This window comes from Alosa alosa, chromosome 1 (assembly GCF_017589495.1).
Source record: "Alosa alosa isolate M-15738 ecotype Scorff River chromosome 1, AALO_Geno_1.1, whole genome shotgun sequence".
NCBI classification, from domain to species: Eukaryota; Metazoa; Chordata; class Actinopteri; order Clupeiformes; family Clupeidae; genus Alosa; species Alosa alosa.
Window position 1 is genome coordinate 30,057,437 of NC_063189.1, and position 13,249 is coordinate 30,070,685.

The window sequence follows — 13,249 nt, forward strand, 5'->3', positions numbered from 1 at the left end:
TAACGTTAACACACTTTCTCACAATGAAATTAACTGACATTTATTACTTACTGTAACTGCATTTATATTTGATTTAATCAGTTGTATAAAGTAGAAGTATAGTGTTATGTGGTTATTACAGCAGTACTATGCATGATTGCTCTCTTCAGAGGGTGTAATCCTGCATAGTAGTGCTTATAACTACATAGTAGACTACTACACAACCCCCCCAATACATACCACACATAAAACAAACTCTGGTTCGAAAGTGTGACATGAACTTACCTCTGGAAGAATTCAAGGGTGCACGCTGCCTCCTCCTGATATTGCAGATTCAGAATATAGAAGGTGGAGAAACATGTCGCAATCCCTGTTAGAAATGTGGCGAGGTTGGACCCTTCACAAACGATTAAGGATTCAATGCTGACCATCCACTTTTGATGATTACCTTGTCGTTCACCTGAAAAAAAGAATTTTCATATTCAATTTAAGATATAGATCCACATGTCAACTATGATTAGATTCCTTTTAGGATTTTGTCCAAACAAAATTCAATACAGAAAAAAAAAAAAACATTTAATGTTCAAAAGTTGATTTAAATATGTATATGTTGATCATTATTACTCTAGTGAATGAAAACAAACATACCTAGTAATATCAGGCGAGGCGTCACAGGTAGGCTTAGAAGACTCAACATCAGCTACAGTCGCACATCCCTTAGCAAAAGAAAAGAAAGGCACTGAACAACTCTTCATGATGTGTGTGTGTGTGTGTGTGAGTGAGACAGTGAATGTAATCTCTGTGAGTGTGTTGTGTGTGTGTGTGTGTATGTGTGTAAGGAGTGAGTGAATGTGAGTTGTCTGCAAGGTGAGTATGAAAGGTGAGTATGAAAGGTGTGTGTGTGTGTGTGTGTGTGTGTGTGTGTGTGTGTGTGTGTGTGTCTGCCGTTGAATGATTAAAAGTGATGAGGCGGGTGTGATAAGATGTTTGTGTGAGGAATGTGTGTATGTGTGTGCAAAGTGAGGGTGCTTGCTTTTGAAATTGTCTGTCTTATCAAAACCACATTGTTTATGGTTTCTATATATGTGTGTCTAAAGACCTAGATAGATAGATAGATAGATAGATACTTTATTGATCCCCAGGGGAAATTCAAGACCTGCATGTCTCTTTAATTTGGCAATCTGGAACACAGCATGGAAGGTCTATATTGGGTATATTGTCATGAATTTAGGTATGGCTCACATAAATAGACGCAGTGGACTGATGCCCACATATATGACATGTAAACATCTTCCTGTTGCATGCCGCTAGCTCAAATGAACTCAGGAGGAATACCATACACGTGTCATGCAACCACCTCTGCTATGGAAAGCTAGCTAGGCTACTAACTAGCATTAGCTTTCTAAACTGTCAACTGAAGGACTTAACACAACTTAACACTAATTACCAGCACGGGCGAAATCCATGCATACAAGTAAACACTGAAAGCAGTAGTCACACTACACTGATCCGTTTGTGCCATATTGTTTATTTGGCCACTGGTTTATTAAACTGATGATGCTAAGCAGACTTAGCTAGCAAACAGTGTTATAGCAGGTAAATCACGCGAGTTAAACTTTAAAAAACTACGCATACCCTACTCATACCAATACTTTTAGATGGCTTCAGATTGCAATGGAGAAACGTAAAATTTGATCAACAAGTGATAACGATAACGCATGGCTTAAGGGCGAAAGCGTGGTTTTGGCTAGCTGAATTGCACTGCTACTAACTTCGTTTCAGCAGGGTAACATTCAGAGATGTTGTATTATACAACTTGTATAAACATGACCAGTGTGCTTTCAGACGTTGTATTTCTGGTCAAAGATGACAGATAAACTCACCTTATTGTGTTGATGGGTTTGGGTATGATTCCAACGTATCGTCTTCTCTCAGCAGACAGCTTCCCATCACCAGCTCGAAGGTAACGTTAATAGATAACGGGAAGTACGTGTGTTCCAGAATAAACATTACGGGCGTGGTAAATAACAGTGTTGGAGCCTGATTTTACACATTTGTCTTACTAATGACTGGAAAGTCCTGTTTATTGAAGGAAACAGGTGAATAATGTTGGAATCTGGGTGTAAATTTACAGAAACTTTTTACAGTGTGTGTGTGTGTGTGTGTATGTGTGTGTGTGTGTATGCCTCAACACAGGTGGCCTCTGAACACCAGTGAACGTGTACAAGGAAGCGAGCTGAAATCACAAATACCACAACAATCTTGTAATTTCATGACACACACGAATCATGTGACAGTACATGCAGTGATTGACAAACAAATTGGGTCTCTCGTGTGAAAAGTATCACCCACTATGTGAAGTGTGATCAGCATTTTCATGTAATAAGAATGATATGGAGTTGTGCTTAGTATTTTGCAAATAATCATACTCACATCAAATAAACACAATGAGCTCTCTGACAAAATAAAGCATAAAAGTAAAACAAGAGCAACCACTGCCACTCCTCGCTCATAACATAATAACCCAAACCAAGACTGACTAAGTTCTACAACCAAGAAGAAGAGTGAATGCTCAAATTTCAAGTAATCATCATTCACATCATACCATATGTTGCATTGTGTTGGCATTATGGACGTGGCAGTTTTGTGTGGAATTGCCCAAGTGTTCAAAATTGACATGTGAACACGACACCACACACAAGTTAGAGAACTTATCTAGCACCCCCCAACGCCCCCATTGGGATAAGCTACTGTTCTGGTGTGATCAAAGATAAAGGCCTAATAATTAGGTCAGTAAATATTCTGGTGTCGATTCTGATAGCTGACATAGGGAAACAAATGTTTGGACTTTGGAATAGATTATCCCACCATTTAAACTCTAGCAAATAATTGAGGTGATTACCATGAGGATTTTTCAGATTTGATCTTCTAGGAATTTATTGGAAGCTTTCTTTGTTGGAACTTAAAAATGCAGAATATTTTTTTTCCTACGATTAACGAATCCTCTTGCACACATGCAGAATTTGAGAAAAATTGCAGTGAAGCTTCAACACTTTTTGTCATAGTGAATGTTCATCAGCATCAAATTGAGCAGTATTAAATATTTTACCAATATTTTATATATTAAAGGAACACACTTTAGTTTAGGCTACTCTTACAGCATCACCCCCTTTAAAGAAGAAAACACTTAGTCTTCTTGGTCAACATCTTTGTCAGTAAATACTGGTAATCTATGAGATATTAAAGGCATCATATTATTTGAATGTATGCCTAGACTATGTAAAATAGCATGTTGTGGCTAGGGTCCAGCTGATTATCTAGGATTAGCCTACTGCATAATCCAAACTGCCGCACAGAAAACCTAGCCACGGCTTTCAAAAGCACAGAACATTCATCGAACTGTGACTGACAATGGCAAAAAAGCACACATAGTGCTTCGCCTATAATGTTTTATCTACATTTGAGTTGAACTATGCTGTAATTTTGGAAGGATTCCAAGTAGCTCAGTGGACATGGCTAACATATACACGTTAAGGTAAGACTCTTAATACTTAAAGCTGTTTACTAGAGACTCATGCCGGGGTACTGTGTATGAAGCAGTGGGAGACAGGAAGTAACACTTCAGCCGTGTTCAGGTGTGATCTTACTCTGACTTTGCTCACACAGAAAACCAGTTACAAAAACAGACATGAAACAAACATGAATTTCTTTGAAATCTTCTCATCACAGAGCATTTTTTTGTGGCCAGTGGTCTTCCTCAGCAAGACTGGATGGCAAGACTGTGATCATAACGGGCGCCAACACTGGGATTGGCAAAGAAACAGCCAGAGACCTGGCCAAAAGAGGTTCTTTTTCCATTTCTGTATTTATTCCATAAATGTTTCTAGAACATTCACACTCATAGAAATACACACACACACACACTGTTGTAAGGCGTCAGAAAATCAAAGAGTTTAATTTTTCTTTCCCTCTTTTATCATTTGTTTTTACTTTTATTATCCCCTAACTTATTAACAGTTGAATTGTTTGCAGTCCTTGCTTTGCACTGCAATAGCTAACAATCTGGTGCATTTCTTTCGGTGATGCTGCTTATAGGAGCAAGGATTATCATGGCATGTAGAGATGTTGAAAAGGCTGAGAACGCCCTGAAAGAGATCACAGAGGAATCAAGAAATCAAAATGTTGTGATCAGAAAACTGGACCTGTCTGACACCAAGTCCATCAAAGAATTTGCAGAGGTAATGAATAGAGGTAAGCTTACAATTGGGAGTGGGAGACATTTGATCTCTCATTTTCCAGACACACAGATTTCCCTTGTCTGGCTAATACTTAATACACACCCATTCTCAAATGCCAGAGCAAAGGAAATACACTCTGATTGGTCACGTTCCCAGGCTAGGATGTAGCCATAGCATACAATACAAAAGATATAGCCTACCACCAGGCAAAAAGTGCAAGTTAATAAACAAAATGTCTCCTGCATGAAATAAAGCTTTCTTGTGGTGTTCTGCACTGAGCGGACCCAACCAATGTTTGTGTTTAGGGTGTTGGTCATGGTATTAAATGAACATATTTTGCCCAGTTAATCAATTATTTTCATATAGACTTTAGACTTTGAACTTTGCCCATAATCTAAATTATGGCCCTATGATGTCATCTATTGCCATCAATTGTTGCCAGATTTTTTAAATAATGTGTGCATGTCTTTTTACATCACATGACAGAGGAGAGGCAACTGAATGTTCTCATCAACAATGCTGGAATAATGATGTGCCCCTATTCAAAGACAGCAGATGGCTTTGAGATGCAGTTGGGTGTAAACCATTTGGGTGAGTACTCGTTTCAGATTCAGAATATTCATACATTTATTGTTGCCTATCCACACGGCAATGACAGGCGGCGTTTAAAAACAAATCCCACTCTGGAACCCGTTATCGAAACAAAAAAAATGCATTTTCAGGCATCCAAAGAGCCATTTTCATGTGAACACTATCGTTTTCACAAAAATATCGTTTTCGTTGTTTTCGTGTGGACAGCACCTTAAACATTACACCCAAAATGATGTGTACACACAATTGGTACAAGGGTGGAGGGCAGATGGGGATTAAACAACAAAATGGCTAACGACGAGTGTCTTTCAGGTCATTTCCTGCTGACCTTCCTGTTGCTGGACCTAATGAAAAGGTCTGCGCCTGCAAGGATCATCAATGTGTCCTCAATGGCACACAGCTGGGGGTCCATCCAGCTCGATGACATTAACAGCGAGAGGCACTACCACAGCAGACGAGCATACGGGCAGAGCAAACTGGCCAACATCCTTAGCACCCGCGCCCTGGCCAAAAGGCTCAAAGGTTTGTGTTGGGCTACTTCATTTTCATGATACCAGACCAGGACACATATCGCACAACTGATTATCAATGATTATACTAATAAATAAAGTATACATTTTTAAATATAACGTTCATCACATTTATAGAAAATTATGTTGTGGTAACTCGGGGTATTGTAAACTGTGGACCTTTTAATCTCATTAGGTACAGGAGTAAATGTGTACGTCATACACCCGGGAGTGGTGCGCACAGAGCTGAAGAGGCACATGAACATCCCACTGCTGGTGATGTGGAAGATTGTCAGGCCCTTCACCAAGACAGTAGTGCAGGGAGCTCAGACGTCCATCTACTGTGCTGTGGAGCCCGAGCTGGACGCAGAAAGTGGTGGATACTACAGGTGAACAGCACACACTACACTCAGAAGGTATTTTAAACAGAATGCATGCATGAATGTATGTAAGTATGGATGGATAGACACATGAATGTATGCACTATGTGTCTGTATCAACTTCTGTCTTCTGTCATTACATTGACCTGAATGGTGTATTATATTCATATTTTGCCTTTGAACTCCCACAGCAATTGTTCCCCGGCCAGTTGCTCCAGGGCAGCAAGAGACGACGTCATGGCAGAGAAACTCTGGGTGCTCAGCTGCCAGATGCTGGGAATTACCTGGGAGTAACCCACTGATTTGATTGAATGCACGCCTTTCAATTACGCATGGAATTACCATGAGATGTTAGAAGGGCATGTACAGTATGTACTATGGCCACCACCGCAACAGCTTCAATATTGACCTTACTAACCTACTTATTTACTTATAGACCCACTAACACACACACACACACACACACACACACACACACACACACACACACACATGGTTTCTTTATTTGAATCCGCCAATCAAATTTCTTACAGAAAGTATTCAAATATTCTCAGAGAAAACACAGCTTTGACATTCAAGGGTATAAAGCATCGCTTACGCCACACAGCAAGGCTGCCTATCACACCTGATATGTAGCAGAATTGGTAGCCCTGCCAGTCTTAGTCCACTAACAGTCAGTTTGTGGACATGTCCCAGGCTGCAATGCCACAAACCTACATGCATAGCCTAGGTCACTGACCTTTGCAAGGAGGAGTTGGTATTTAGTCATTTTTTTCAAAAACGGCTATGTCCATATACAGATCACAAACACAACCTATTTCCAGGACTAGCACCTCCTTTCTATCTGTATCCACAAGCACAGCATCAGGGGTGTTAGGGATGTTACAAAACACATCATCAGAGCTGTTGAATTAGTCTGGTATTACGCATGAGTGTTAATACATTGGCAAATTTTTGGAAATATGTCTTGAACACAACTGGCAATGAGATCAACAATACGGTCATGGCGTGCTGTGCATAGCTCTTTGTACATATTACAACCACAATATGAGCAACTGATTCAAGGTGATCAGAGTTAGAATGCATTATACAGTGTGGATAGTGATTTTCAGGGTACCATAATGCTAGGTTGTATCTGGTTGGTAGCACCTATAGTCTGGCCTTAACAGTTTAGCAAAGAATATCCTCCCCATTGCAGCATTTGAATGAGAGGTAGAGTGGTCAGCAAAGTCAAGACATGCCAACTTTCCCTGCATTCTTAGTCCAGTCCAGAGTTGTTTTGTGTCCATCTGTTTGATGTTCAGTAAGGATATTCTTGCTATTGTGCTCTGTAGTGGGTGTTGTGTCTTATTGTGACAGATTGTGGCCTCCACAGTAAAAGATGGATCTGTGACCACTGCGTCAGATACCTCTGGTGCAGTATGTGAGTTGCTTTGTGTCCAGTGTAATTTAACTGCCAGTCTGTTGCACAGGTCGTTTAGGTCTGGCCAGTCTGAACGAACTCTGAAACCTTTGGCTTGTGTGTCCAGTTTACCGTTGCTTTTCCTCCTGAAGCCTAGGAAGCTGTCTTGGTTGCCTGTGGCCAAAGGGACCTTTCTCTTCCTGAGGTCCAATAGGAGAGAAGCTCTGGCTCTCTGACTGTAGCATCGTTGTTGTTGAGCATGCTGATGAGGTGTGGTATTCTTGTAGTGGAGTAAGTCCATTCCACATTTGGGACCCCCAGACCCCCTTTGAGTGTGAAGAAGATTATTTCCCTGGTGGAATGAGAGTTCAGTCCCAGCCATTTCCTGACGGCCTCAACTGTTTTATTATTCATGTCCCGTAGAACATTTTGTGGGATGTGAATGTTTGCAAAGAGGTGTTGTATCTTTACCAGAGCTACTTCTCTAATGGCTTCCAGTTTCATGGCTACAAGTAGGGGGGAGGATTTAGATTTAGATCAGATTTAGATTTTTAGCAGCGGTTTCCACCTTCACACCTTTCTTAACTTCACACACGCACACACGCACACACACACACATACACACTACCAAATTCATTATCCACATCATTTTCCACCGGATAATCTGTTGCTCTTATTTCAATTTGTGCCAATTATTTCAGTTCTGTCATTGTGCATTGCTGATTTGTATGATCTGGTTTGAAGAAAACAATTAAAATATAGGCTTTTATCAAGTAGAACATTTCCTGACAGTTGTTTCTTAAGTGATGTCTAATTCTCCATGAGTTCACACTTAGTGTGGGAGTAAAGGCCCACATGTCAATCGATTTCTCTCGGTCCTTTGATTCCACTCTACTTTCCATCTTCTGTTTCGTTAGTTAGTAAGTGGTTTTTAATTAAAATAATCAAATGATCCGTCAAACTTGCTCCACGGCTGCTCTCTTGTGAGTTAATCAGCAACAGAAGGAAAGTGGTCGTTGACCTGGACAACCCGAACGATGAGCCTACATGCCACTAGATGGCGATACTGATGGTAGAAGTAGACGACTCAACAACAGAGCAAGGAGGAATGACACCAGTGCGCAATTGCGCATGAGTGAGTTCGAAGCGTCGTCATCGTTTTAAGACTCAGTTACGATACGTGGCTCTGTTTAGAACTATTACCGAGCGACTGTATTCGGTCCCATTCCTCCTCTTGCATCCTAAAACAAAGGTGAGTAGTCTACATGTACGAGATGATTAATCTTTTTTTCTTTGAAATCAATGAAAAATATTTTCATTTAGTAGTTTCGGTGTAGCCTAGGCCTACGATTTGGCCTTTCTATTAATGGCCGTTCGCTCAGTTTCGAAAAAGTAGATCCAAGTTGGTTGTGTTAATCGAACGTTAAATTGTAATAACTTAAGTAGGCCTATGTAAAAAGCTAGATGTTTATTTTTCTGAATAACTTTTGCTTTCAATGTAGCCTGTAGCAATGGATCAGGTGGTGCAGTTTGTGGAGCCAGGAAGGCAGTTTGTCAAAGACTCCATAAGGCTGGTGAAGAGATGCACAAAACCTGACAGAAAAGGTGAGTCAAACTAAATTAAAATGGGTGTCTGTTTGTTTGTTAATGTATGTTATGACGTAGCCTAATAAGACACACTAATCATATAGGCCTTCTCTCTAATATAAAAAAAAATCATGACATGCATTTTACAGACTGCTATTATCACAGGACAAATCTACAGATCTTTCTGAATCTCGTGCAAATAAAGACTGTTCTGGTAAAGAGGTAGTGTTTTAGATTTTTTGACTTCACCAATTAACGTTGAGCGAAAATGTTCCAATTCCAGAATTCCAGAAGATCGCCCTGGCTACAGCAATTGGTTTTGCAATCATGGGCTTTATCGGATTTTTCGTGAAACTCATTCACATCCCCATTAATAACATTATTGTGTAAGTATCTTTGACAAATATAGTATTCATGTGTAGTACAATGGCAGAATTGATGCGAGTGAAACAAATGGCTTTCTTATTCTTAAAATTCTTTATATTACAGGGGTGGCTAACCAGAATCCCTTCTAAACTGAGATCCATGACTTGGTTATGGGACTTGAATCGTGACATGGGATGATTTATGACTCGTGACATGGAATGATTTATTCTTTTGTATGTCTTAATTTAACATGTCTGAAACATTTGTATTTTGTGAATAAATCCGCCTATCAGTCTTTGCACATGGCTATTTATCCTTTCACTCATTTAGCAATATGCTAGATATAGCATATTGGGTCTGGAAATATTCACACAAATCCATAGAAATGGAATATTCATGTCATTTGATCCAATATTAGTTATGCAGATGTATAGTCCACCAATTAAATTGAAATAGAAATTGTAAAGATTTATCTTTTTTTGTAATTATTCCATATTTAGTGTAGTCATTCAATATCAGAAACCATATAATCCAAATACAAGCATGAAACGAGTGTTGCCTTTCATTTGAGACCAAGATCATGCTTCTACACAAAGGGGTTCTTCCATAGGGCATTTTACTAAATGCATCAGCATACCTTGGCAAATAATGGTCTAAAGTAGTTTTCATTCTATATTGATCTACTTTTGCACACAGCTTCACAAGACCTGATGCTAGGGCTGCAGTTGTGTTTCTAAGTCATATCAAGTGACCTAGAGCAGTGGTTCTCAAATGGGGGTACTTGAAGGCACTCTAGGGGGTACGTGAGATTTTAAAATATACATATATTTAAAAAGTAGCCTGAAAAATCCATACCCTGATCATCTAGATATATTAAGGGTCTGGCCAAGAACAATGTAATGGCCCAACTCAAGGGGCGACAACAAGCATGCATTTAAAAATCTCACTGCACGCAATTGGATAACACTAGACCATGTTTACTCTGAATGATTTCGGACTTCGACGCAATCGGATAACACTACGACCAATGTGTACTGTTCTCAACGTTGCAGCGCTGTCTTCATCAGTTTAGCTGGTTCCCCAGAATGTTGGGGTAAAAGTAACGTGCATCATTGCCCCTTGCCAGAGTGTCTTGCAGAGACAATTCCATTGTGCTCTCGCAAGAACTCTGGATTTCCAGGGTATTTAAAAAGTAGAATCCATGCAAAAAATACTTTAAAAACAATTATTTAATAAATATTTCAGAAAAATATAAGTTCATAAAATGAATTTTATATTTCAGTAGGCTATTTCATTATCCTAAAAACCCAGAGTCCCCCCCCATACCAGGATGGTTCGACCCAACCTGTAACATGCACCCGCCATCACCTGTCAATCACAGTCAATGGAGTCGTGGTTGAAGCGTAGCGGTAATTCTTGTGTGCTGGTTAGGGTACTTGACTGAAAAAAATATTTCACAGGGGGTACATCACTGAAAAAAGTTTGAGAACCACTGACCTAGAGGGCTGAAATGTGGTCAGTTCAGAGATGCTTGTTATCCGGCAGAATGAGAAAACAATATTCTAGCCTCTGTAACTCTGTGTCAGTACATCACAGTTTTTCTGATTGTTTTCCAGGAAACTAAAGTCAAGTCAAGTCGGCTTTTATTGTCAATTTCTTTAAATGCACTGGCCAGGCATTTGATTATAGGCCACTTTCCCATGCAGACATAGACATGCTTTAATCTCCAGACATAGACATGATATGACAATGTAGACAATAAACATTAAATTAAAGTGCAAAACTCAAAATGGGGAACATGTATGTATCAAATTTAAAGTGAATAGAATATTTCCAAACTAGGCTAGCCTAGGCTATTCCTGTACTGCTTAAAGTAGAGATTACTTTGTAAAAGGTAATTAAGACTTAATGGTATCTGTCATGTCAATGTACAGTCTGATTCTTGTGAGGTGTTGTTACTTGAGATCCAACAGCCAAACAAATGTGTTTCCCAGTTATAGAGCTAGGAATATGTGTGTTCATTTGAAGTATTTTGGGCATTCTAGGTATATCTGTTCCTAACGACCCCTTTCATCACACAGAAGATTACAGGTGGAGTTTTATGACCTTTTTTGGCATTATACCATATACTGTAAGTCCTTTACCACAAATATATTACAGTAGATTAGATTCAACTTAATTGTCATTGTGCAGAGTACAAGTACAGAGACAATAAAATGCAGTTAGCATCTAACCAGAAGTGCAAAGAAGCAGAAAAGTTGGTTGTAACTGAGAGTTAGTGTTCAGTAGAGTGACAGCCGCAGGGAAAAAGCTTCCTCTGAACCTGCTGTTCTGGGTTAGTGTTTTCAAAAATCACACATGACAAGTTTATACATTTATAATTTATTTTACAGACATTTAACATAGATAGGGGACTGTAACAAGCAAGTTGTTATATGTTGAAGTCAAATTTGACTATTTCATGGAAAATATGTTAATTTTGAATTTGATGCCAGCAACATGTAATGCTGGAAAGTTGTGTAATGATAGAGAAAACAAAAGGAGGAATGTTTCACAACTAACTGGTGACTAACTGGCAACACAATTGGGTTTGAAAAAGAGCATTCCTACCAGAGAGGCAGGGTCTCTTAGAAGCAAAAAGGGTTCATCATTCTGTGTAAACATGTGTGCACAAATGATGAAACAATGTAATTGTAATGATTCTTAACATAAAATTGTGAAGTATTTGGGGAGTTCATCATCTACAGGAAATAATACAATCCCAAAACAGAAAAAGTTGGGGCGGGAGCTTGTTTACCACTGTACTGCTTCACCTCTTCATTTAACACAATTCTGTAAATGTTTAGGAACTGAGGAGACCATTTGCTACAGTTTTGAGAATGAAATGTCCCATTACTCCCCAATATAGGACCTTGGGACCTGCTGAATACAAACCCTGAGACTCCCATACCACCACCATGTCTTACAACACATCTGATGTCGTCTGTAATGCCACAATGGATGCTATTAAGAAAGCAGACATCATTGCACAAAGTCTCCTATTTTTTGTAGGTATGCCTGCAGTGAGCTTAGCGTGTTATGCTGTAATGCGACTAGTCAGGGTAGATCACACCACCCCTGTCTATGTCATCAACCTCCTTGCTTTAGACCTCATTCAGGTCTTAATGAAACCCCTGCACATATTATATGAGCTAGAGAGAATAGACCATGCTCTCATTTCATCTCATTTCATGTTTCTGTTGGGACAGTTTGGTAGCATTGGGTTCATATATGCATCTCAGTAGAGAGATGTGTGGCAGTGACACGTCCTCTTTGGTACCAGGGAATGCACACAATCAAACGTTCTGTCCAGATCTGTCTTGCCGTTTGGATTTTGATATTGACCAATACTTCCTCATACCACCACATCTGAATCTCAGGGCTGTCCTATTTCTTGTGCTGTTCATGTGTGTTGTTATATGCTACGCTGGCACGTGGAGGGCAATAAGGTCTGTTCGATCAATACCTGACGAGGAGAAGAAAAGGATTATGCATTTGTTGGGAATGGTTGCTGGAACATATGGTGTGCTCTTCTTACCTCTATGCTTTCTAAGTATTTACATGTACATTGTTAAACACACTTTCTGTATTCCCAAGTATTTTGCGGGTCTACTTGTTCAGTTTACCCCTCTGGTGGATCCTTTCTTGTACATTTTCATAAGAAGGGATGTCAATCTGCGAGATCATTGCTGTGTAACACCCTAGTCTAACCCAAGGGAAGATGAAACAACCACTCGAAACCATTAATTGAAAAGTTAATAACTGAAAAGTTAAAAGACTGAGAATTGTCCGTCGACACAATATCTCTTAGTCTAGCTCTATAGCAATATATATCAGCAAGCTATGTTTACTTTAGTTTATACTATTATGTACTGTGTTTTTCATGTAAGTTAGAAATTAACAGTATATGTTACACAGCAAGATGTATAAGTTCTTAATAAATGTTTTCACTCTTTTTGCAAAATTGCTGTGTTACAGTATGTGTTGTCCTACATATGTAATTATTTGTGTTGGTTATCTTTTATTTGGTTTCTGTTATTGCTACTGTTTTTTGAGGAGTGGAGGAAGGTGGCATCTGTAATATCATCATGGAGCTAATCTCTCATAGATGTATGTGCAACATAAAGCCAATTATGTTTGTGCAATAAAATTGTACTT

General features: G+C 39.3%; 2 protein-coding genes and 1 long non-coding RNA gene across 5 annotated transcripts; 2 read left to right on the forward strand and 1 right to left on the reverse strand.

The window, feature by feature from the left end:
• Nucleotides 1-264: 264 nt before the first annotated feature.
• Nucleotides 265-2,118, reverse strand: LOC125306942. Of its 2 annotated transcripts, XR_007195625.1 has the most exons (3): nt 1,863-2,118; nt 628-695; nt 265-439 (listed from the first exon to the last, which is right to left on the reverse strand). It is a non-coding gene; the product is annotated as an uncharacterized LOC125306942 (long non-coding RNA). The 2 variants fall into 2 exon arrangements; XR_007195624.1 differs by lacking the exon at nt 1,863-2,118 and having other exon boundaries at nt 628-856.
• A 1,245-nt stretch (nt 2,119-3,363) lies between these two features.
• Nucleotides 3,364-8,067, forward strand: si:dkey-94e7.2 (uncharacterized protein LOC100141353 homolog). 2 transcript variants are annotated; one of them, XM_048249017.1, is made up of 7 exons: nt 3,364-3,514; nt 3,709-3,824; nt 4,075-4,230; nt 4,704-4,808; nt 5,121-5,330; nt 5,514-5,706; nt 5,889-8,067. In XM_048249017.1, the coding sequence occupies exons 1-7, from the start codon at nt 3,492-3,494 to the stop codon at nt 5,989-5,991; spliced, it is 906 nt and encodes a 301-aa protein (XP_048104974.1). In that variant the 5' UTR covers nt 3,364-3,491; the 3' UTR covers nt 5,992-8,067. The 2 variants fall into 2 exon arrangements, with proteins under 2 accessions (XP_048104974.1, XP_048104980.1); XM_048249023.1 differs by having other exon boundaries at nt 5,514-5,733; nt 5,889-5,949.
• A 133-nt stretch (nt 8,068-8,200) lies between these two features.
• On the forward strand, nt 8,201-9,353 carry LOC125298329 (protein transport protein Sec61 subunit gamma-like). The gene is made up of 4 exons (XM_048249034.1): nt 8,201-8,351; nt 8,602-8,704; nt 8,970-9,072; nt 9,176-9,353. Exons 2-4 carry the CDS (start codon nt 8,611-8,613, stop codon nt 9,183-9,185), a joined length of 207 nt encoding a protein of 68 aa, XP_048104991.1. The 5' UTR covers nt 8,201-8,351; nt 8,602-8,610; the 3' UTR covers nt 9,186-9,353.
• The last annotated feature ends 3,896 nt before the right edge of the window (nt 9,354-13,249 follow it).